The 24,098-nt window shown below is 29.3% G+C and overlaps 1 protein-coding gene across 2 annotated transcripts in view; it reads left to right on the plus strand.

Moving 5' to 3' along the window:
- Positions 1-24,098, plus strand: part of Cln7 (CLN7/MFS domain-containing 8) — a 129,586-nt gene that overhangs the window by 51,561 nt on the left and 53,927 nt on the right. For both annotated transcript variants that reach the window (XM_075370195.1, XM_075370193.1), the window contains exon 2: positions 9,608-9,755. Coding sequence is in view for 1 of the 2 variants with exons in the window: in XM_075370193.1 (XP_075226308.1) it covers positions 9,608-9,755 (148 nt within the window). In the remaining variant the exon portion in view is untranslated. The remainder of the gene's footprint in view (positions 1-9,607; positions 9,756-24,098) is intronic.

A 24,098-nucleotide genomic window follows, 5' to 3' on the forward strand; every position in this document is an offset into this window, starting at 1 on the left:
ACTGTAAATGTCTCTAATGTAGTTTATGTAAACTACTTTTGTAAACTGTGTAAATGATTACATCATTACCTATCTTCTATTACATAAATGCTAATATTAGCACTTTGGTTAATATAAGCCGGATTCTATTCGTATTAAATTACAGCACCCATATGCGTATATCGAAGGTCATCATACCAATAAACTGAATCGAAAATTACGACTACCTCCTGCATAGTATCTAGCAAGTTATTGGATGATCGAAGATAAACTAGTAGTTATTTTCCTGTTTTTAGTAGGATTTATTTTCCCCTTTTTTCTATTTTAAGTTATTTTTGAATGTTTATACAGTACTGGTTTTTGAGACCACTGCCGCAAATGAGTACTCAGGCAATGAGCAAATATCATTTGATGGATTATATATATCGTTATTTTACTTGTTTTTGACTTTATAAATTATTATATTTTTGTATACCCATCAGTATTATACAATGTAGATCACATTAAGGGCCGGTCTTGTTGTATAAACGATTTGTACCTACATTTTTGTGATGGTGGAAAATGTTTACTAGACGAAGGGAAAAATATATGTAAAAAAACTGATGAACGATTAATTGAAGAGAGCTTATTATTGAGAATGTTTTACTGAAATTGTGTGTGTGTGTGTGTCTGTCAGACACACACACACACACACGTGTCAGGACTTCTGCCAGTGTTATGATTTTTTCTTTGGCATTTGATAGCAGTCTTTTAGCATACTTTAGAAGTAAATTGCGAGTAATTTTGTTTGCACAAAATACTCGCATACTTTATGGTCAATTTCAACTTGGAGTGCAAAAACGAACATTTTGACTTATTTTACTTTTTTATTTCCGTTAAGGCAAGAAAGCTGTTGAGACTCAAAAAGAAGTACGTGAAGTTTGTGTTATTGATTGTCTAACAGAACGCACGTTCAGAATTGGTTTAAAAAATTTCGTTCAAGAGATTTTTCACTTAAAGATGACCAACGTTCTAGTCGTCCTACTGAAGTTGATGAAGACCATATCAGAGATATAATTGAATCGGATTCTCATATAACTGCGAGAGATTGCAGAGAGTTAAAATCCATCGCACCTAACAATTGAAGATAAAATGTCTTGAACTTGTTAGAAGCTCGATATTTGGGTTCCGCATGAATTGAAAAAAATTCACAACGGATGAATATTATTTGCAAATGCAACAAACGTAATGAATTCGAACCTTTTGGAAGCGAATCATCAATGGTGATGAAAAATGGATCCCTTACAACAATATTCGATCTTCGTGGCGGAGTGGTAGCGGCTCAGCCTTTCATCCGGAGGTTCTGGTTTCGAATCCCGATCAGGCATGCCATTTTTCATACGATACAAATTTCCATTCTCATAGAGCAAAATTACCGAACTTCGAAGCTCATCATTTCAAAGAAAAAAATCAAAAACCAAAAAAAACGAAAACGATTAAGGTCCAGCGTGATGAACCACCGCAAGCCACATCGAAAGCTGAATTCATCAAAAAAAAGATCATGGTGTCAATTTGGTTGGATTACAAAGGTATTTTGAGCTACTTACAAGGAACTAAATGATTAATTCAGATGTTTTATTTCACACTACAAAACCAAAATTATTTTCTTGCTAACCCATATATTTATTTTTTTCTAAAACGGAAACAAAAGAATTTCTGCTTTTGCAGGTTTTCATTTTAAAGAAAAAGGTGTCTTATTTATGAAATTTTAAGAAAAAGATATATGTTCATACTTTAATCAGTGTATTAATATAAATTTTCTGTTAAAATTAAGTTAAGAGTATACTTTTGACATTCAGTCATGACTGTAATTATTTTAATTTCTTGACTTATTATACTGATTTTTATCTTCTGATTAAGGTTTGAAATAAACCAAAAGATCTTTAGAAAACACTTTTTTTTCTGGTAAGGTGGATATAACATTTTTTATTATTTTTATTTTATTAAAATTACCTTTTTAAAAAAATTGTTCTACATTTAAAAAAAAAATATAGTAAAATTTATTTCATCGCCATTGTATATCTTCTTTGAATCATATCCTCGACAAGTTACGGAAGTTTGCTCTTCTATTGTTTACTATTTTGCTATTGTTGTTGCGTCATCGTCACTGGCCACACGCAAACTTAATTTCATACGATACCTGGTCGTTTACTGCTGAATTCAATTCGATTTTGTATTCGTCTTTTTCCATTAGCCGATTGCAAAGCTTTGAGGGTTTGTTCGAATAATTAGTCGAAAATAAACTTTTTTGATGTTCATACTTATGAAGATTTTTACTAGATTTTACCGATTTTTTATTTTTTTATTGTGTGTATATTTGCGTTTTGCTGCAATGTTATTTCAAGACTTTTTAATAAGAAATTTATATTTACTTCATTTATGTCTTATTTTTATTCATTTTTTCGATAAAGATCGGTTTTGCGCACTTCAGTGTTACATACATTTATAAAAACTGGTATATCAGAATAACAATAAATTAATAAAATTAAATTTCAAAAATTTAATAAAAAATAAATAAAATATTTTAATGAAAAAATATACAAATCATTTGACCTTTGGTAAATCACCATGATATTCATCATGTCACACAAATACTAATAATAATGAAATATTTAAATAGGTGTATAAAGGTAAAATAGAATATAATATTGCTAAAATAAATTATTAATTCTAATTGTGACTAAATAATTCACATCTGCAGAACCCTCTAACATAAAACTACGTGCTCCATTAATAGCTGAACAAAACACGAACACTATCTGATAGATATAGGTCTTACATAGTTTATTATGGATTATTATTTCTAAAGAATTCCATCATAGTCAGTATTTAGTACCAGATTAAAAAATAGAATAAACTGTTTTATATTGAGTTTTGAATAAGTTTAGAATTTTATATTATTAGAAGAATAAAATTTTTCAGATTGCGTCCAGTAAGACTTGAGAATTACATTTTATTTTAAGGAAATGATATATTTTCTTAAGTAGCTGTAATTCTCTGAAAAATATTTCTTTATTATTTCTAACTTAGAAAGCTAAATGTTTTTTAAAAAAAATCTGATATGGATACCACATACTTCCTTGTACGTTTATTAAATTACATATACACATTTTTGCTGCACTTCATTTAAACTTGTTTCATTTGAAAGTGAGATACGATCCTCCAATTCTTTTATAAATGTTTACAGTTACACAGTTGCTAAAATATTAACATAAAATATTTATACAATTATTAATTCAACAATCTTGAAATATTAGGTTACAGTAAAAGTCACTTGATTACTCTTTAAATAAATTGTTTACCAAATAATCCAATACTAAAACTTGATTATTCCAGCAACATTTTGGTCATCCCATGCCGTAAGGGTTTGTTCATATCAAAAATTGTTTCAGACAAACGTTTTAGAGGACTAATGACCACTTTAAACCGATTCGATACTGTGCCTATTAAGGGAGATATGATACTTTTTTGTCTTTAAACCCCATTTTTTTCACCTCCTGGGTCAATGGCTGGTGATATCAGAAAGCTTTACTTAGAAACATTTTAGGCCCTTATCCAAAGAATAGTAGTAACTGTAAACGAATTCAATATTTTATTTAATAAGAAAGTTACGGCGACATTTTGTTTTTTCAAAAAAAGCACCCACCCATTTCCACCCCCCACGGACCGATTTTGCCCATTAACTCGACTGAGATTTTGGATCGTTATATTTTATGTATCATTTTGAAAATGATTGGCACAAAACTACGGCAATTATCCTGTCCACAAGAAACTTTTGAACTTAAATTTAATTGGATGAAACTAAAAAAAAAATTTCACTGGAAAAAATACAATCATAAAAAATCTGATATGGACACACATGACTTTCCTTGTACGCCTATAAAATTATATATATTTTTAATTACATTATGTTTTTATTTTTATTTTTTTGTTATTATTTAATTATTATTAATCGTAACATTTTTTTACAATCAGAGGTTAATAATTATTAATAAATCAATATATTTAAATAAAAAAAAAAAATGTAAAAAAAATTGAGATGAACTCTGATTCTAACCGATATACCTTCCCCTTGTAAGATCCAAATATTTCGTTATTAAAATTTTATTTGGCTATAACTGAAACTAATGAAAAAAGTACTACTTATGATATATCGTAGAGAAGCTCTCAATGAGGGCTTATTACTGCAGTTAAGAAAATGTCCAAAATCCAAATTGTTTTGGTTTTAGTCTTTTTGGACACTTTTGGTTCAGTCAATTGCAATCAAAAGGGGAGGTACACAACTAGATGTTACATCATCCTAAAATTTCAACATCCTACGGCAAATCGCTTTTGAATTATACGAGGCAAAATGTTGCAGCATGAAGATGACATTTTTCTTGATCGTATATGTTTAGTGATAAATCAATACTTCATCTACATGAAAAAGTTAGCATACATTATGTCCATATCTGGGGGTCAGAAAATCCTCACAAAGTCTTACACTATGGTAGGGATTCATCAAAATTAAATGTTTTCTGTGCAATATCATAACGAAAAGTTTACGAGCTGTTCTTTTTCCCTGAAGCAAGTGTTACAGGAGTTACTTATTTAGATATGCTGTCTACATGGGCTCCTTATTTGATTCTTTCTTTGACTCATGGCATGAATCAAAGAATTTTACTTGACAACAAGATGGTGCGCCTCATTGGCATAACTCTAAACGGGATTTGTTGAATGACCTTTTCTCCGACCGTTGGATCGGTCGGCAAGTACCGACGTACAGACGTCACGCCGAAACTAGTCAAAATGGATTCAGGAATTGTCAAAATGAATATTTCCGTTGAAATATGAAAACCGAAATTTTTCGCGATCACAATACTTACTTTACTTCGTACAATGAAGTAAAAAAGTAAAAAGGCTTTATATTTTTTTTAAGGTTTTTCTTTACATTATTAAATTATTGGGACTTGAACATTTTTTCTGCTTTGTTTATCGATTCCTTTATGAAGAATTTTCTACATCTACAATAAAAAAAGAATTTTAAAAACTATCGGGCGTTTTAAAGCTATTTAATATCTTTGACTTGCAGTAATGACTCACAAATAACATGAATGAATCTTTTTTATTACAAGTGTTCAATTTGAGGACCTTACGTCACGCGGCACACATCCAACCGATAGAAGAGTTCGTCTATATTTTAACCGGTATGTCCGGAATAATGGAAGTGAAGCTGCTTTAATTCTATGCCTTATATCAGGTAGACCATTTGGTAGCCTAGATGTATAGGCACATATACAAGATCCTTTATAGAACCCGAAAGAAAAAAATCACATGGGATCAGATCGGGTGATCTTTGAGGCAACCGCAAACTAACTCTGTCATCGGGCTCTTGCCGACTGATACAGCGATCGGAGAAAAGGTCATTCAACCGATCCGGTTTAGTGTTATGCCAATGAGGCTCACCATCTTGTTTTCAAGTAAAATTCTTTTATTCATGCCATGAGTCAAAGAAAGAATCAAGGAAAAGATCCATATAGGCAGCATATCTAAATAAGTAACTCCTGTAACAATTGTTTCAGGGAAAAAGAACAGCTCGTAAACTTTTCGTCATGATATTGCACAGAAAACATTTAATTTTGATGAATCCCTTCCATAATGTAAGACTTTGTGAGGATTTTCTGACCCCCAGATATGGACATAATGTATGCTAACTTTTTCATCTAGATGAAGTATTGATTTATCACTAAACATATACAATCAAGAAAAATGTCATCTTCATGCTGCAACATTTTGATCGCCAAGTCAGCATGTACAGCTATAGTCAGTGGGCTTCAATAGTAAAATGTAAACGGTTTGGTCGCATTTGTAAGCATTTCCTTAAAACATTCCACACTGTCATCACTGGTATCACTAGTTTGCAGCTGACCTTCCATACATAGTTTTTAAAGCTATGCAGGAAAGACTCCCTGACACTTTCAACATTTTCTTTAAGACATCCTTGGACATTACTCTTCCCTTTACACAGATATCCAGTCGTTTCAAATTGATTATGCCATTGACGAATGTTACTGTTAGTTGGAAGATCACAATTAAATTTTCTACAAAACACTGCCCATCCATCTCTATCCCAAGCCTTCTCCTTTGTCCCTTTGTCTCTTTACCTCCATTAATTTCATACTTCTTCTTTCTCACTTCCTTTCTCATAGTGCTAACTCTCCAGTGCAGTTGTCATGATTACACTTCCTCTAACCACATATCCTAACCGGTTTCATTTTCTTTAATGTATTTCCTGCATAATTGCTCTTTCTTCTTTAATCCTGTTCACTACATTCTCATTGCTTAGTTTTTATTTCCATCTTACCTTCTCCATATCCACCTTCTCCTTCATCAACCATATTTCACTTCCTTACAACAAGACTTTTCATACATAGCATTTGGTTAATGTCTTTCTTAACTCTAATACCAGACTTTTATTATTAGTAATTTCCTCTTCTTGCTGAAGGCTTCCTTTGCCTAGCTTATGTATTGTTTTATTTCCATTGCACTCTTCCAGTTCTCTATTACCAAAGATTACATCTTATTTACTATCGCAGACTATCAAAATTATTGCAATAATTTAATTAAAATTATATTCTATTTGTAATAGAATGATTAAAACAAATATGTTATAAGGTGTATGCATTTAAATTATAATAAATCAAATTTTGTACGATACAATTAATACTCAATATTTTTGAAAATAATAATAAATATTGTGTAACAAATTATCCAATTAGAAATGATAGAATAATATTTGAAAAAAGACATCACTTGGAAAAAATATTTTGCTTTTCTAGTAATTCATATAAACAAGTTCACTAATACACTGGTTTGCTGCTTGGCTTTGCCACTTAATATATAAATAAATTAAAATAATAAATAAAATGTATATTTTTTTTGTCTGAATAAAATTAAATTGATTATTTTTTTAATAAGTTAAGTATATCTGAAATTCTAAAGTTTGGGATTTAATTTGCTGGCGAAAATAATTAAAATAATTTGTTTGATGTTGTGTAGCCTGAAGTTAATATAATATCGATATGAGATTGTAATAGTTTAAAACATTGTTATTATTTTAATTGAAACAACATATTTTTCATTAATCAGCTTATAACAAGTGGCTAAAGCGTCAGTTTTGTTTTAGTTATGAAAGTTTACTTTTGTTTCAAGGTCAACTACCTTTTGTTGGTTTCTTTTTTGTTTAATATTTTCTCATTGTTCCTAATTACAGTATTAATATCATTTATTTTATTTTTTATGAAATAATATTTTCATAGAAAAATGTAACAGCTATATAATTTTTTTTCTTTGACATACACTCTTTGCAAAAAGTTTGTAATATAATTTTATTTCATTTTACGTACACTTTTTGGAGAAAGTCTGTGTATAATGTTTTGTAGTTAATATATTCTTATAAAAATTGTTACTTTATTAAAACTATTTTAGTTTACATTGAGTAATAGAATATCTTGATAACTACCAAGAACAATAAAGTGAAGTTTTTCTAAAAATTACTAAGTCTGTGTTACTGAGTTTGCCTGATGCTTTTTTCTTTAGAAAACTGTTTTGCTTCTGCCTTCTACGGTGACTAGTACAAAATTTATATGTATAGATTCTTTTTTGTTAGTGTTTGTAGTGTCAAAAATAGGCATATTATGCCAGACTAAAATATTACTATTCTTTATTTTACTTTCATTTATCTCTTTTTCTTTCACCAAATTTTATCATGTAGAAAGTCAGCATCATTTTTTAACTAAGAGATGAAAGCCTAATTCTCTTCTCTAAGGTAGAACCAGTCAAAGAGAACAGTAACTCCTCTTTGCCTAACCTATTAAAAACATGAGAGTTGAACTTGGAAAAAAAAAGTTAAAGAAAGGAAAATTCTGATTACTTAATAAAGTAATAAAGATATTCTAGTTATTAATATTATTTTAAACATTTAACACACTACTTAAAAATGGGTTTTATTTATGAAAATAAATATCTCCACATCCTTTTAGTTTGTGTGGAAACATTAGTTTATTTTGATTTTATTTTAAATTGAGTAAGTTTAATAGAAAATTCTATTGTGTGTATACTTTACTGCATTAAATACCTAATTATTCCTTATTAAGCAATGGAACAAACACATTATGAATATACTTATCTCAGTCAAGGCTATTTTTCGTATTAACAAAGGTAATTAAATGACAGGAAATATTTGTATAGAACATTATAGTTAGTGAAAAAAACAATAAATTATAATTATTGTCTAATGTTCGTGACTGCTATTATTGCATTAATTTCTATTATAATTATCATATATTATGTATAAAAACGAGATAAAATGGCATATTAATTTCATACAAGTATATTAAGTAGAGCACCAAAATCCACTTTTTGCTAATTTGGCTGTATTTTCAAAACATCAGCAGCTGAAAGTAGCATTAAGGAAATTAAGTGTGTATAATGCTAAAAATCTGTACTAACATACCTGTACATCATCAAAATTGTTATTTTTGTATTTTATTTTTTAGTGATATTGACTGATGTAACAAAAGCTTATAATAAATATCAATAGATTTCCATGAAACTATAATCAACAGGAACCATTGCTTTACAGGAACCATTTTATTAAACATTGTTACATTATCTGTATACCCTTCAATTTCCAATAAGTTGCTTTCTGATGCATTTCAAATGAAACATCAACATTGAAACTGTTCAATTTATTTTCTTACTCGGAGTTAATCATCAGATTTAATTAAACTACAGTTTACTATTAAATGGATAACAGTATCCAGATGGGATGGCTATGTGTAAACGAGGTAAATGACCATTGCCATTTATTATAAACTGGTAAGAAATTTTCTTTAGAAAAGGGGCAATTGCTTGTCATCTTGATCATTTTTGTTCTGAAATTAGTTTATCATATTAATGTTCATTAAAAAGAAAATATTTACAAACTTATTTATCTAATCAGTTAAATTAATCCCTTCTAAGGAGCTAGCCAAGATATTAACTGCATTTCTTATAATCGGATTGTCCCACAGCATTTTGGAACATTTCAGGTGGTAGCATCCTAGAAAGAAAATAAAAGGATGTGAAGTAATAATGCAGCATGCAAATTAACTTTTTCCTACAAATTTCTAAAGTTAAACAGTATTACGTACGCTTTTCTTCAAACGTCTTATTTTTATTTGTACAATATGATTTTAATTATAAGAATAGTGGAGGTGTCAGTTGTATAAGGAAATAGTAGGATTAAGGATGAACCATTCATAGAGAGACTGCATCATAAAATTAGGATAGTTTACATCTTACCTGAGACCATGTATAGGGGATTGTCATGGAACAAGTACTTCTTAACTTATTTATTTAAAGTGAAGAGGAGTAACCAAATGGGCTAATGTATCTTAAATTTAAAAAAAAAATAACAAACTGGGCTTTGATATTTGAATTGTTTCAGAACTATGCATATATTTTTATTTATCAACCACATAGTGTTTTACCTATTTGATTTTGAATATTTATTTTATGTTTTTAGTAATTTAGTTCATAAATAATATGTTTTGTTTTCTGTTTTCAGGTCAAAAGATATTAACGATGTTGAATTAGAAACAAATGAAGAATACAGACAAAGATGGCTTTCTGTTAGGATAATGTATTTTACCATGTTTTTGATGTCTCTGGGATTTAGTATTGTTTTAACGGGAGTGTGGCCATATTTGGATAAGGTGAGTTAAATATTTATAATGTTCTACGATTAATTTTTTATTTTTATTAGAATTAATAATTTTTAACTGTGATGGTCAATGTTTAAAATTATACAGAACTATGCATTTTTAGCTATAAACTGAACTGAATTTATTTATAAATGTAATGTTTATAAAAAAATGTGTTTCTTGTTTATATTTGATTTACACAAAAAATGACTACATCTTAATACAACTGTTCATTATGATGTATGCAGTACATAACATCACAGTGTACTAAATATACAGAGAATAAAAATATTTTTCAATCAGATCTTATATAAGTACCTTTCTTATTATAAAAATAAATAGCAGTAACTTCTGTTAATATCAGGGTGAAAAACAGGGATATTACTAACTATGGATTACTAAAAAATAGTATACTGTAACTTTTATAAATGTTATATTTAAATAAATACAGTTATGTCTGTATTAAAATTGATCATTTTTTGTAATTTGTATTGTGTTTAAGATTTTAATATATTTTGCCTTATTGGATCATTTAAATAATTTAAAAAAAACGAATATTACTTTGTTATGGTATATATATTTATATGTATGTATGGAAATTATAGCTATTTTCCTAAGCAAAGATAGGCCAAAATTATAATGTGATCCATTAATGAATACTGTCTAATTTCATTTATAAAATTGTGTTTTGACTAAAAATGGAAATAGAGATTTTTTATTCTATTCCCTTTGTTTATACTATATCTTTTCCACATGAAAAGAAGGCTTAATTATTAATTAGGTAAGTAAAAAGTTGTTACAAATTAAGTTTGTACACTTTTTTCTTTTTTACATTAAATTCACCTTAGGGGGTTTAAGATTATTATTTGTTATTTACAAGTGAGCATTAATTTTCAATTGCTGTTATTTCAGTCGGATAGTTTTGTTACAAGAGTTATATTAATCAATCTAAATACCCATTCATTTATTTCTTTAGAGCAAGTTAACCATGACCTCTTAGCCTTATTAATAATAAAATAATGAGGAAGCCAAAGTAATGTAAATTGTGCTGTAACAAGTCTGTTTATTTTGTGTGTGTGTTTATATATTGAAGTATGTACATACTGTCAATAACAACTACAGGACAGTTTGTAGAAGAATTTTGATGACTTTCCCACTGTGTGGTTGATTAATCAAGAATACAATAAAGATTTATTGTGATTATACTATTTTAAATATATATATATATATATATATACATACATACATACATACATACACTAGCATCCCCGTCGCGGCTTCGCCCACGCTATATAGTTACTTGCCTTTCCAATCGCCATCAGGAGATGTTTAGCCGTTCATTCCCGTCTAGTCAGGGGGCTCTGCCCACTGGACTCCTCTGTTTTCATTAAACTCTTGCTTGTGAGAATCATAATGATAAATAAAAACTAAATCCTGTTTAATTTATAAAAACTATCAGTGTATTGCAGTAGCGACTCGTAGCTGAAATTAGTGGGGGTGCTACTCCAGAAAATGTTTTTCTGGGCATTTTCAAGGCCGTTGTTAAAGTTTTCTGTAAAATGAAAGAACCGAAAAAAATGAATCGAACAGAATAGCTGGAAACAAGGTAATAATCTAATTCTACACTTTATCACATTCAAGAATATGGTACACAGTTTTTAAGTACAACACACGTGGAGTAAAAAAAAACTACCTTTCACCAGCACGCGAGGGTCGGAACTGCGGGAGCAATAGTGCTCTCTCCCTCGCAGCCTCGCGTGTAGCTTCCTACTTGCGCATGCGCACAATAGCCAAACACCATGCCGCTGGAACTGTGAAGCGCACAATTCCGTACAAACTTTTTTTATCTTTTTCATAAACTGGGGGATAGCTACTGACATTAAGTCTATATATTGTACAAGTGTAAAGAAAGAATTAAGAAAAAAGGATTCATTATATTAATTGTTATCGATAATATCAAGTGGAAGTAGGGGGTGCTGCAGTCCCTCAGTGCATATACGCGAGCCGGCACTGGTGTATTGCATGTAATTTCTTCAGACCCACTAAATTGTACAGGATCCTCTATTTGGTTTAGATTTTCCGTCGCGCCTTCGCTCGCGAAATACATAAATTAAACACATGAATTACAATCACAATATTTATGTCTTTTTCTCCCTTAAAATTCATAAAACCCGAAAATTGTTTTTAGATATTTTTCTGAAGAGTATTTGCAAGCACAAATCGACTGAATATTTCGTTAATATAGTCGGAAATGGAGAAAATTCATTGTTCGACTTTTTTTTGCCTTTCTTCACCTCTTTCAATGTCAAATTTCAAAAATCTAGAAATTATTTTTTAGATATTTATACGAAGATTACACACACCAAAAATCAATTTGATGTCTTTATTTGTTACCGAGAAATTAAAAAAATAATGAATTTCATTGTTATTCCATTTTAACCCATAATTTGGAATTTCAAAAAGTTATTTTTTTAGTGTGCACTTACACCGTAAGAAGAATATGTATACAAATTTTTATCAATGTATCTTCAGTAGTTTTTGTTGGGCATTGATTGTGAATCATCCACGATATGTTCTTTTATGTATATAGACATACTAGCGTTTCTTCATCGCGGTTTCGCCCGCGATATTAATGCGGTTTCACCCGCAGTCTTTTTTTAATAACAACCTTATTTATGAGTAAAAATTATTTAATCAAGAATATTGCTTCTAGATTTTCATTAACTTCTGATAAAATAAAAATCTTGTTTTTTTTTAAATATGGAAGGAATATACGATAAACAACGAATTGTTGTCCAACGCTTAAATATTTATGGCCCTTAGCGGACCATTTATACAGGGTCATTCACGGGAACCGGATGTTTTTGAAGTTTCAGAACCAATAAAACGTTTTTAAAGTAAATATTCAATTTTTTATGATTATTTTAAAAACATCCGGTTCCCGTGGATGACTCTGTATTAGAATGTAGCATTTAAAAGTTCACCGTTGCCGTAAATCTCTAATACAAACGGAAATAATCTACAATCTACCAGCCGCTACCAGCTCACACAATCCACCATAAGTCGAACCTTTGGACATTTGAACGAAATATTCATTGCAGCTCGAATAGTTGTAACCCCAATTATTTTTCGTCAGTAGTTGAGAATTCCAGCCAATTCTCCACCACATGACACAATTATTTACCGCACTTCGTTCGCCAATAGCTGTGTATATTACATGATATGATAAAGAGATGGAAAAATGCACGCACCATCTCCTACAATTGATATAATTGTATGAATTAACAATCATCCATTAACATTTTTTGAAGATTCTATACGAAATTTTGTGTATTTAATTAATTTTGGTGCGTTTCTAGCATCCCCGTCGCTACTTCGTTCGTGCTAAATGGTTATTTGCGTTTTCCGCCGCTGTCAGGAGATATTTAGCCGGTCATGTCTCGCTTCGTTCGCTCTCCCCGTCTAGCCAGAGCACTATGCCCCTTGGACCCCGCTGCGTTCATTAAACTCATGCTTGTGAGAGAATAATGATAAATAAAAAGTAAAAACTGTTCACTTTATTAAAGCTATCAGTGCACTATAATTTCTTCAGATCAACAGTTTGGTCAGTACAGGACCCGAAATTCTGAATGATCTGGGATACAAAACAGTCGGCCTTCATCTTAAAAATATTGGTTATATTTGGTTACCCGTACTTCGTCCGGGTAAAAATGAATTTTTCCCGGTTCTTAGCGTTACCCGACAAACATCAGTAGACTTGACCGTACTTCGTTTCTCAATTCTTTTAAAAAATGTTTAATTATTTTTACTTTTTTTAGTCAAGTAACCGGAGGCAGGTGCAGCCAGTTACGTCGTACATACAATAACAGTGGCTGTGTTGATTGAGCCGTCGCGTCGCACCCCTTCAAAAATCGGAATTAAAAGAAATCCAGAAACGAATTTTAATGGTTTTTAATCTGAAGAGTATTTGCGAACTCCAGTCTAGTGAATATCTCATTTAGTATAGTAGTAAATGGAGAAAATTTGTAATCGTTGTTCAAACTTATTTTTTTACCTTTCTTCATTGCGTTTAAGGTCAAATTTCGAAAAATTTAGAAATTGGTTTTTACATATTTACTTAAAAATTACACACATCGAATATCAAGTTGATATCTTCATTTGTTATCGAGAAATTAACAAAAAAACTCAAAATTCGTTAACCCTTTAAATTCGAAGTTTGAAAAATCTAGAAATTGTTTTTTAGATATTCATATGAAAATCTCGTGCGCGCGTGATTTTCGTTCTTGCGCAGAACTTTGGAGGTTTTTTGTTTGTAATTGTTTTTATTGTAAAATGTTAATTTATATATACAATTGATTGTGACCCAATAAAATTTGTGTGTATGAATTAGTTACTTATTTAACACAGTATGCTTGATTGAATATAGATTGTTAGTTTTTAGGAGAATTTTAAATGGTTGATTGTCAAAATAATTCATTTTTAAGTAAGGCCTAATGGACTTTTAATCTAGAAAGATTTTCTCACAATAGTAGAAAAATGTACAACCAAGTTTTTTTTTAATAAGTTTTCTTTAAAAGCATCCTTTATAGGCTGTATATAAGAAATTTAATGGAAAATATTGATTATATCTGAGGTGATATTAGACACTGTCAGATGATTTAATTTTTGCATTGGTTTGTTGTACAACGTCAACTGAGTGAGAGCAATGCAGGGTGATTCACAAAGAATGTAACAGATTTTCAGGACATGTTCTGTTGCTGAAAATAAAGAAGAAAGTTCATACAAACATAAGTTTGGAAATGCTTTGTAGCGATTGTCGGCTGACAAAAGATCTCTTTCTGATTTCTGCTTCTTCAAATAAAATTAAGCAAGACTGTAATTTCTGACAGCTAAATTAAGGGACAAATTTACTGGTTTTCAAGTGATATAAAATAACTGTTAAATGTTACAAATAACTGTTAGATAAAAAATTTAAAACAAACTTGTAGCAAATTTGATTCTGATTAAATTGATTCGAATAACGTCCACAGAAACTAAATTCAAGTGTAAGAATTTCAAGGTTACTAAAAATAAAATATATCAAAATGGCAGATTTTAACTCTGTATTAAACAAAACAAAATTTTAAATATTATAAAACAAAAAAAATCTTTTGTGGATACTACATGACTTCCTTGTATGCCTATTAAATTACATATACACATTTTTTTAAAATGAAAAGTACATAAAATTTTATTTCATTAAAAACTTCTGATACTTTTTCATATTTTATTTTTGTTATTGAATTATTATTCATCGTAAATTTTTTTTACAATCAGAGGTTAATAATTTTTAATAAATCAATATACCTCAAATTAAAAAAAAAAAAGATGGAGTCTGATTTGAACTGATGTGCCCTCGTAAGATCCATATATTTCATTAATTAAAATTTAATTTGGCTATATAACTCTGGAACCAATGAAAATACGTACCATTTATGATGATATATCATTGAAAAGCTCTAAATGAGTGCTTATTATCTGTTAAGAAAAAATCTAAAATCTAAATTTTTTTTACATTTTGGGCTTTTTTAGAGACTTTTGGTTCAGTTGATTGCAATCAAAAGGGAGCTGCACAACTAGATGTTACAACAGTCCTAGATCCAAAATTTCAACATCCTATGGCTAATTGTTTTTGAGTTATGCGAGATACATATGTACATACATACGTACGTATGTATGTACAGATGTCCTGTTGAAACTAATCAAAGTGGATATTTCTGTTGAAATCTGGAAACCAAAATTTTTCGCGATCACAATATTTCCTTTACTTAGTTCAAGGAAGTAAAAATTAAATTCTAAAAATAATAATCAATATTTAAAGAAGATGAACAACACATCAATAAAACAATTTATTCGTCAACTTTAAAGCTAATTAAAAATTAATTTTATCTAAATTTCTTTGAAATTATGTCCAGATTTTTTTCAAATAATTTATTTCATAAGTTGGCAGTAATAAAATGTGTGTTTTTCAACCCCCAATCTTTTGCTTTTTCCCAAATTTCTTGAAAATACAAAAAATACAGTTCTGGATTATATTTTTTTCCCCAATATTTCAGGTCAAGTTTATTATAAAACTACTAAATTTACTACTTAATATGGGTCCCAAGAATTACAGTCTGATTTAATCTTACCAAAGGTGCAGAAATCAGGATGAAATATTTCACCAGCCGACAATCACTAACAGAAATGTTTCTGAACCTATATTTATATGAAGTTACTTTTTCTGTATTTTCACCAGTACAGCATGACCTGAAAGTTTGTTACATTATTTGTGAATCATTCCATATATTAATCTATGCATTGTGCAATTTATGAATGTTTATTTTTTTGATTCCATGTAACAGCTAAATAGGACAAACAGTTCTGATTTCAAGTATAACCTAAAAATTAATATTAAAAAAGAATGCCCAAGAATAAAACAAAATTAGTCTTGGCAGGATAATAAATTACCCTGATCTACTTTAATCATGTAGCATTTCTGTTGCTCGATATATCATACTTACTCTTCTTTTTTTCTTGTATATCATCCTTTTTCCACTTTTAAGTTCCAAAAGAATAGTATCAACATTACCTTAACACCATGTGTGGTGCAATGTTGACATCTTTTAGAGTAGCCAGTTCATCACGTATATTGGTATCATCAGTGGTTAGGGATTCTGGTTTGGGGTGGGCTGTCCACTGAGGATAAACAGAAAGTCAGACCAGTTGTTGAGCTGTTGCTTGAATAAATTCAGACTACTTTTCTTAAAGTTTAAATCTAAAATCTGCAATACTTTCCCTTCAGTAAATTATATTAACACACTTATATAACTTAAAAATCATGTATAACTTACTTAAAAGTAATTTAAAAGAATTGAATTGCTTTTCATTGTTTAACTTTTTATGGTTTTTAAATTTTATAACTATTTTAGACATATAATGGTATTGCAGAATCTTGAATGTACATAGTTTTTAAGATTTTCTTTACAGCTACTTTTATTTTATGTTTCAAACAATTTTAAGTTTTTGAAAAAAATCTGTATTTTTTTATTTTGGTTTTTTATAAATATTTTATTTATTTATCCATTATTACTTATTCAAATGAGATCATTTTGATTTTTGTTTAATGTAAATTCAAATGCATTTGATCCTACCCAATTGGGTAATAGAAGGATTAAAATTAAAAATATGTCACCATAGATAATTGTACTCGTACTATGTTCAATTAAATTTTTGTTCTTTGAGGTAACATTAAAATTATTTTATAATTTTTAAAGTAGTTATGTCTGAATGTGTTGAAATCTGAACTTTTATATATTATTTGTATATATAATATATATATATATATTTATTTATTTATCTGATGGGAGATTTAGTTTTTAGGTGGATTTGGAATATAAGTGTCTTGTATAAAGTATCTAAAATAGTACATTTTTTGGTTGTCTTTTAAATTAGTGAGTTAAATATTATCAGTTATATATGTATATTGATAATTTCAATCTAAAATTATTTGAAAGAGTTCTTGAGATTAGATTTGGGAAAACTCAAGGAACTTGTAAACTTGAACTTGTAAACAGTATGTTACAAAATACTTTTAAACAAGACATGTAATTTTATGATTATATAATTCATTATTACTTTCCTCTTTAATGATCTCATAAAATCAGAGTTTTATGACCTGTATTAGTGAATTGCTCAAGAACAGTAGTAGCTATAGGTTGAGAATTTACATTTTTCATCCAAATAATAGTTAAAAATTTTCAATACATCTAGTTAAGTTAAAATTTAATAAGTTTATTTAAAAAGAAAAAAAAAATTAGGGTTTATATATGTTTATCTATGACAAAAGAAACATCCAAAATTGAGGATTCTGTACCAGTCCGTAATATATTTTAAAATAGATTGTTATTGGGTGTGATGCGAGTAAGTTATATTATTCTTATAGTAATAAAAAAAAGATATGTGTAGTGTTGGTGCTGCACAGGCAGCAGGAATGTGTTCGGTAATGACCTCAATATTAGCTTATTGGATTATATATTACGAAATATTATAATTAGGTTGTTACCTGTGTCATATCAAAAATTTTCCACTGTTAATTGTTTTCTTACAAATACTTGAGTATTATGATAATTTTTTTTTTATTACTAACTTTATTCAAACACTATTCATTAATTGTGACATGCAAGAAAATTATTGATTAGCTCATGTTGAAGTTTTTTTTCTAATTTTTTACTGGTTTTCAATTTCTGAGAAGTTGTAATAAAAAGAGTTTGTATTTTAACTTCTTTGAAAGATGAGGATGATGATGTGAGGTTTGGTCTAGCCTTAAGTTGATGTATAGAAGTGTATTAATGAAGAGTAGTTAATCAGAGGGTCTGCTAACTTTTTATCTGGGATTCTTGTGATCATTTTCCATGTGTTATATAGGATATTAGAAAGTCAATAAGTATTTTTGTATTTTTCAAAATTTTCAGCTCCAAAAATATGAAAATCTTATTTATGTTAGAGCATTCTATGAATATATGTGGTGTCTTAATTTTTTTTATGTCTTACCATCAGTTCGGCGTACAACTATGCAAATCGATGTTGTAGCTTTATATTAGAGAATTTATTCCATTAAATGTTTCAAAAAATTAAAAAGTATTAGCTAAGATACTGATATCTTAGGGCAATGCATCATAGAGAAGAATATACTTGTGTGTATGTGTTTATTGTGCCAGCAAAATTTAATTTAATAGCGTCTGATAAACCTAGATTATTTTGAGTTTTGTATGCATCATAGTAGAGGTGATACTGTCACGTATTAAATACAGTTAGAAATATTGAAGGAGAAGAATTAATATGTTTTAGATCATTTGACATATTTAAAACTTTTGACATTGTCACACATTGTAAACCTGTGTAAATTGCAATAATATGGATTTGATATTGTTATCATTAAATTTAACAAATCCTAAAAAAAGTTGCTGCTGAAAAAGGTTGCAAAAAAATAGGTTGCTGCTGTTTGCCCAGATCTAAGAAAAATTTTCAAATTGTAAAATGTTTATGATTTGAGTTCCATAAGGTTGACCTTATGGGTCTTTGTTCTTTAATATTAAGTTGACGACTTGTCTTATTATAACCTTGCAAATTGAAATGTACAGTTTTTTATATCCAGATGACCTTGGATTGAAAATTAATGATGATTGCAACCATTTGTTGGTTTTTTTAATAATGCCATTTAAATTATTCAACAAAGGTGTGTAGCTAATTAACTGTGCTGAAACAAAAAGAGGTAAAAGATTTAACGATACGTTTTTCTAGATTACAGAGAAATTAAAAATTTCTGGATATGGTCTTAGATTCAAAGCTTGACTGGAAAGATAATGTCAAGTAGTAAATAAAATTGCCAATGGTTTGTATGGTACATAAAGAATGCAAGGCTACACAACACAAGATGTCTTAGTCACCATCTAATACCCGTATATTGATAGCTTCTTGAGCTATGGCATCAACATTCTTTTGCTATATGGTTGTTCAGACAGTAGAAAAGAGCTGCCAGATTAATCTACAGCCTCCGAGCTCATTGTATATTCCAGATTGCTTAGTTAAACATTTTGTCGCTTCTCTCCATGTATATACTCCCAAGTTCTTTTAGTAGTGAAAAAAAATTTATTTTTTTGAATTAAATAATGAGTGGTTATGTTACTAGAAAATAGTTAATCTTAAAACAGGTCAGTTTTAACGTTGTAACATTGAAATAAAAATTCAGGAACTGCCTCTTGTAGTGAGAAATCCACCAGTTAAACAGTATAAGAACTGAATAAAGAATAGGCTAATATAAAACTGTTCTTATGTAGTAGAAGAATTTTTTCAATATTCATTATAAAAAGTTAATTAAAATATTGTATTATATAATCCAAATTGATCATGACTATTGTCAGCTTTGATCTATAATTAAATTTATAAGTTATCTTGTACTTTTAGTTTTTCTACGTATATGTTTGTATGTGTTTATAACAAATGATATTCTATTCTAATAACTAATTTTTTTATATAAGTCTAAGGTACCACTCATCTGTAAAAATTAGTTAAAATTAATTTCCTAACTTGCCCAACATCCAGCTTTATTATTTTTCTTTTTGGTTGGACCTATCTACAGTCCCTTACCGTATTTATGTATTTGCTTTGTGTATTGCTGTTTGGATAATTTGTTAATTTATGGTGATTTTTATTTCCATTTTTCTGTTTCAAAATGAATTATTCAAATTAGTCTACTGTTCATTATTATATATTTATTGGAAATAATACATTTCTTAATTGTTCACAAAAAAGAAACTTATTAGATCCAGTATTTTTTTTTGAAAACATTCAAAAACAATTTATAAAACTTTTATGTTATCTAAAATTAAATGATCGTTTAAATTGTTAATCATCATTAGCGGATACAAAATTAGAAGTACATTTAAGAAAATAAATAAAAAGAACAGAAGAGTAAATAAGAATAACAGTGAGTATTAATAAGTAAATAAATGGAACTAATGAAATTTTATAAAATTAATATTTTTAATGGTTTTTAGAATAAGAATAAAAAATTCAAAAACTTGTTTTTTTTAATAATCCTCGTAGAAAACAATAATATAGGTTTATGTAGCTTATGTAGGTTTAAAACCAGTGGAAGATGGTGCACTTTAAATCGTGGTAGACAGTCTAAATTGGAAATTTGTAGTAGTTTGGATGTTTTTAAGCTAAATTCTAGTTTTTAGTGAAATTGCCTAAAACAACACCAGTTATTTGCATTTTTATTTTACTCTGTTTTAAAAATACTTGTTTTATAATACTTTCTAAGTTTTGTTTTATTTATATATTTTTGACCGATGAATTAATTCATCACAGAAGCTTACAGAGAAGCTTGTACATGGGTATATGTAGATGGAAATTTGTAGCATATGAAAAATCCCATCCTGACTGGAATTCGAACCCAGAATTTTAGGATGAAAGGCTGAGATGGTACCACTTCGCCATAGAGATTGGCAATTATCGTATTTATTCGAGTACCACCCGCACTTTTTTTCTTGGAATTGAAGAGAAAAAATAAGGGTGCGGGGCTTAGTTGAAACTTAGCCTTTAGCCAGGATAATTTATGTAAAGTAAATGTTTTCTTAGAAGTACCTAAATTCAATCACATAAATATAGTTACATTAGCCTTTCGTTTATCAATACTGGATGCCGCTTATATAGAATACATACTTAATTATTAGCATCCTGTTCATATTATCGATAGGAAAAAAGTTACGGTATTTTTATAAAACTGATTCATTCTGTATAGGCTGCATCCGGTTCTAATGACACTACAGTTACAGTATCAGTTACCCATCGTCGTCTTGTCTTTTCGCCATAGTCATTGTACTGTTTGTATATGTGGACGGTTACGTGCGTTTTATCTGTTTAGTTTATCTTGTAAAGTTTAATACGGTGATTTATTTTAATTACGGCATTAAAATGAGTACAAAAGGACAGCGTCTACGATCTTTTACAGTAAACGAAAAACTGCGCGTTATAGAAGAGGCTGAAAAAATTGGAAATCGGGCGGCAGGAAGAAAATTTGACGTAGATGAAAGCTGCATTCGAGACTGGCGTAAGAAGAAACAACTTCTGGTGAAAGGCACTGGTAATAAAAGGGCTTTTCGTGGCTTAAAACTAAATACAGACATAGAAAAAATATTGTATGGCTTTGTTATGGAAAAAAGGAAATGTGTCAATCATATGCTCGTGAAATCGCTAAATCATTGAATAAAGTTGATTTTAAAGCAAGCCGTGGATGGATAACACGATTTTTTGCACCAAATGATTTGTCAATAAGACGAAAGACGACCATTTCTCAACGACTTCCAGACGCTTATGAACAAAAAATATTACATTTTCACAAATACATAATAAATCTTAGAAAAGATAAAGGCTATTTATTTGCCTTCTCAAATAGGAAATGCTGATCAAACCCCCGTATATTTTGAAATGTCATTTGACAAAACCGTAAACAAAAAAGGAAAAAAGTATTACGATTCGCACTGGTGGTAATGAAAAACAAAGGTGTAGTGTTATGCTTTGCATTACTTCTGATGGATCAAAATTACCTCCGTTCATTGTTTTTAAAAGAAAAACTCTTCCTACTGTACAGGTAAATTGAGTTATTATTAGAGCACAGGAATCAGGTTGGATGGACGAAACCTTAATTTTAGATTGGATCAGGTCGATCAAAAGCGATCAGATTTACTTAAAAAATACCGGTATGCTAGTAATGGATAGTTATCGGGGGCATACGACTGATAAAGTGAAAGACATTTTAAAAAAGGGTATGACAGACCAAGTAATAATTCTAGGCGGATTGACATCTCTATTGCAACCACTAGATGTCTGCATTAATAAACCGTTCAAATCTGGATTAAAACAATTGTACAGTAAATGGATGGCTGATGAAAATTTCTTTCTCGCGCCTACAGGAAGAATCAAACGCCCAGATTTTATGTTTGGATAAAATATGCTTGGGAAGGTATTTCCACGGAATTAGTAAGGAAAAGTTTAAAAAAATGCGGAATATCTAATGAACTTGATGGTAGTGAAGACGATCACCTTTGGCAGAGCGACGTGGAGACTACCGGTAACTCTTCTACAGACATTGACAGTGACAGTGATTAATTAAAAATAAAATCCCATATTAAAAAGTGTATTGAAATGATCCTTTTCAACATGATACTTTCTTTCGTTTTACTGGCCTACTGATTCTGAACTAAACTAGTACTTATGTTAATTAATTAATAATGTAATATTTATATTGTAATTTAAATGAACGAATGAAATGCTTTACTTTCTGAATATTTACGTATTTTCTGAACTAAACTAGTACTTACGGTAATTAATTATTAATGTAATATTTATATTGTAATTTAAATGTACGAATTAAATGCTTTACTTTATGGATATTTTCGTATTTACATATTTTTTTTATCATATCTGTTGTACTTTAAAATACCGGTATATACTCGATTTTTTTTTAGATTTTCGGTCCAGAAAATCGTGGTGCTGGGCTTATTCGGGGGGCCGGGGGTACTCGAATAAATACGGTAGTTTGTCAATTAATATTTCTTATTGTTTCTAATTTTTTCATTTATTTGTTTTATATATTTTTTCCTAAGTGTCTACTATGATGATTGATTAACAATTTAAATTCTATTTAATTCTATGTTTTATTCAATTAGCTTATAGAGTTCAACCCACCGGATTGGTCTAGTGGTTAACGCGTCTTCCCAAATCAGCTGAATTGGAAGCCGAGAGTTCCAGCGTTCAAGTCCTAGTAAAGCCAGATATTTTTACACGGATTTGAATACTAGATCGTGGATACCGGTGTTCTTTGGTGGTGGTTGGGTTTCAATTAACCACACATCTCAGGAATGGTCGAACTGAGAATGTACAAGACTACACTTCATTTATACTCATACATATCATCCTCTGAAGAATTATCTAAAAACGGTAGTTACCGGAGGCTAAACAGGAAAAGAAAGAAAGTTTATAGAGTTCAAGTAAACAAACAGATGTGCATACAAGTGTGTTCATGCTGCTGATTCATAAGGATTTCCTGTAAATAATGTTGCACTTAAAAAAACTATGCACTGTTAATATTCAGCAACCACATGCTATTATATTTTACAAAAATTAATTATCTATTTTAAATTTAAATAAATTAAGACATTTTATTTGAATTGTTTATTTGTTGTACTGTCAGTATTAAGAGATACAACAGGAGGCTCAATTTTGTTTTCTATTATATTATCCAATTCCCAATAATTTGGTTCAACAGGATCTGTTAAATGTTTTATACAGTTTTTCCATTCCTGCTGTTCTTTTTTGTTGATGACTTTTAAGCATAAATTTTTAACATCAAATATTTTAAAAGTAGTATTTTCTGACGCTATGTAATTTTTTATTTATCCCCAAATTAACTCAGTTGCGTTGAGTACACAATGATGGGGAGGTAATCAAACCACAGTTTGCCACTGGATCTGCTAACTCATCAATGTTATACACAATAAAATTACTTTTAATATGGGAAACCCTTTGCAATAATTGGATCTTAAGTTCATCCTTTTCAAAAATCATTTTTGAATTAAGCCACATTTTGATACCATCCTTTTTCCAAGATACGGCTGGAATTCTTTCTTTTTATGCGAGTGCCTTATCATGTTGTCTAAGGCATTAACCGAATTATCTTCCAGAGGAGGTAACACATCGCTAAAACCATTTCTCAAATAAAATTCATGTACTTTTTTATGAATAACTTTTTTTTATCAAAATCATCAACTT

This window comes from Lycorma delicatula, chromosome 7 (genome assembly GCF_047948215.1).
Source record: "Lycorma delicatula isolate Av1 chromosome 7, ASM4794821v1, whole genome shotgun sequence".
In the NCBI taxonomy this organism is placed as follows: domain Eukaryota; kingdom Metazoa; phylum Arthropoda; class Insecta; order Hemiptera; family Fulgoridae; genus Lycorma; species Lycorma delicatula.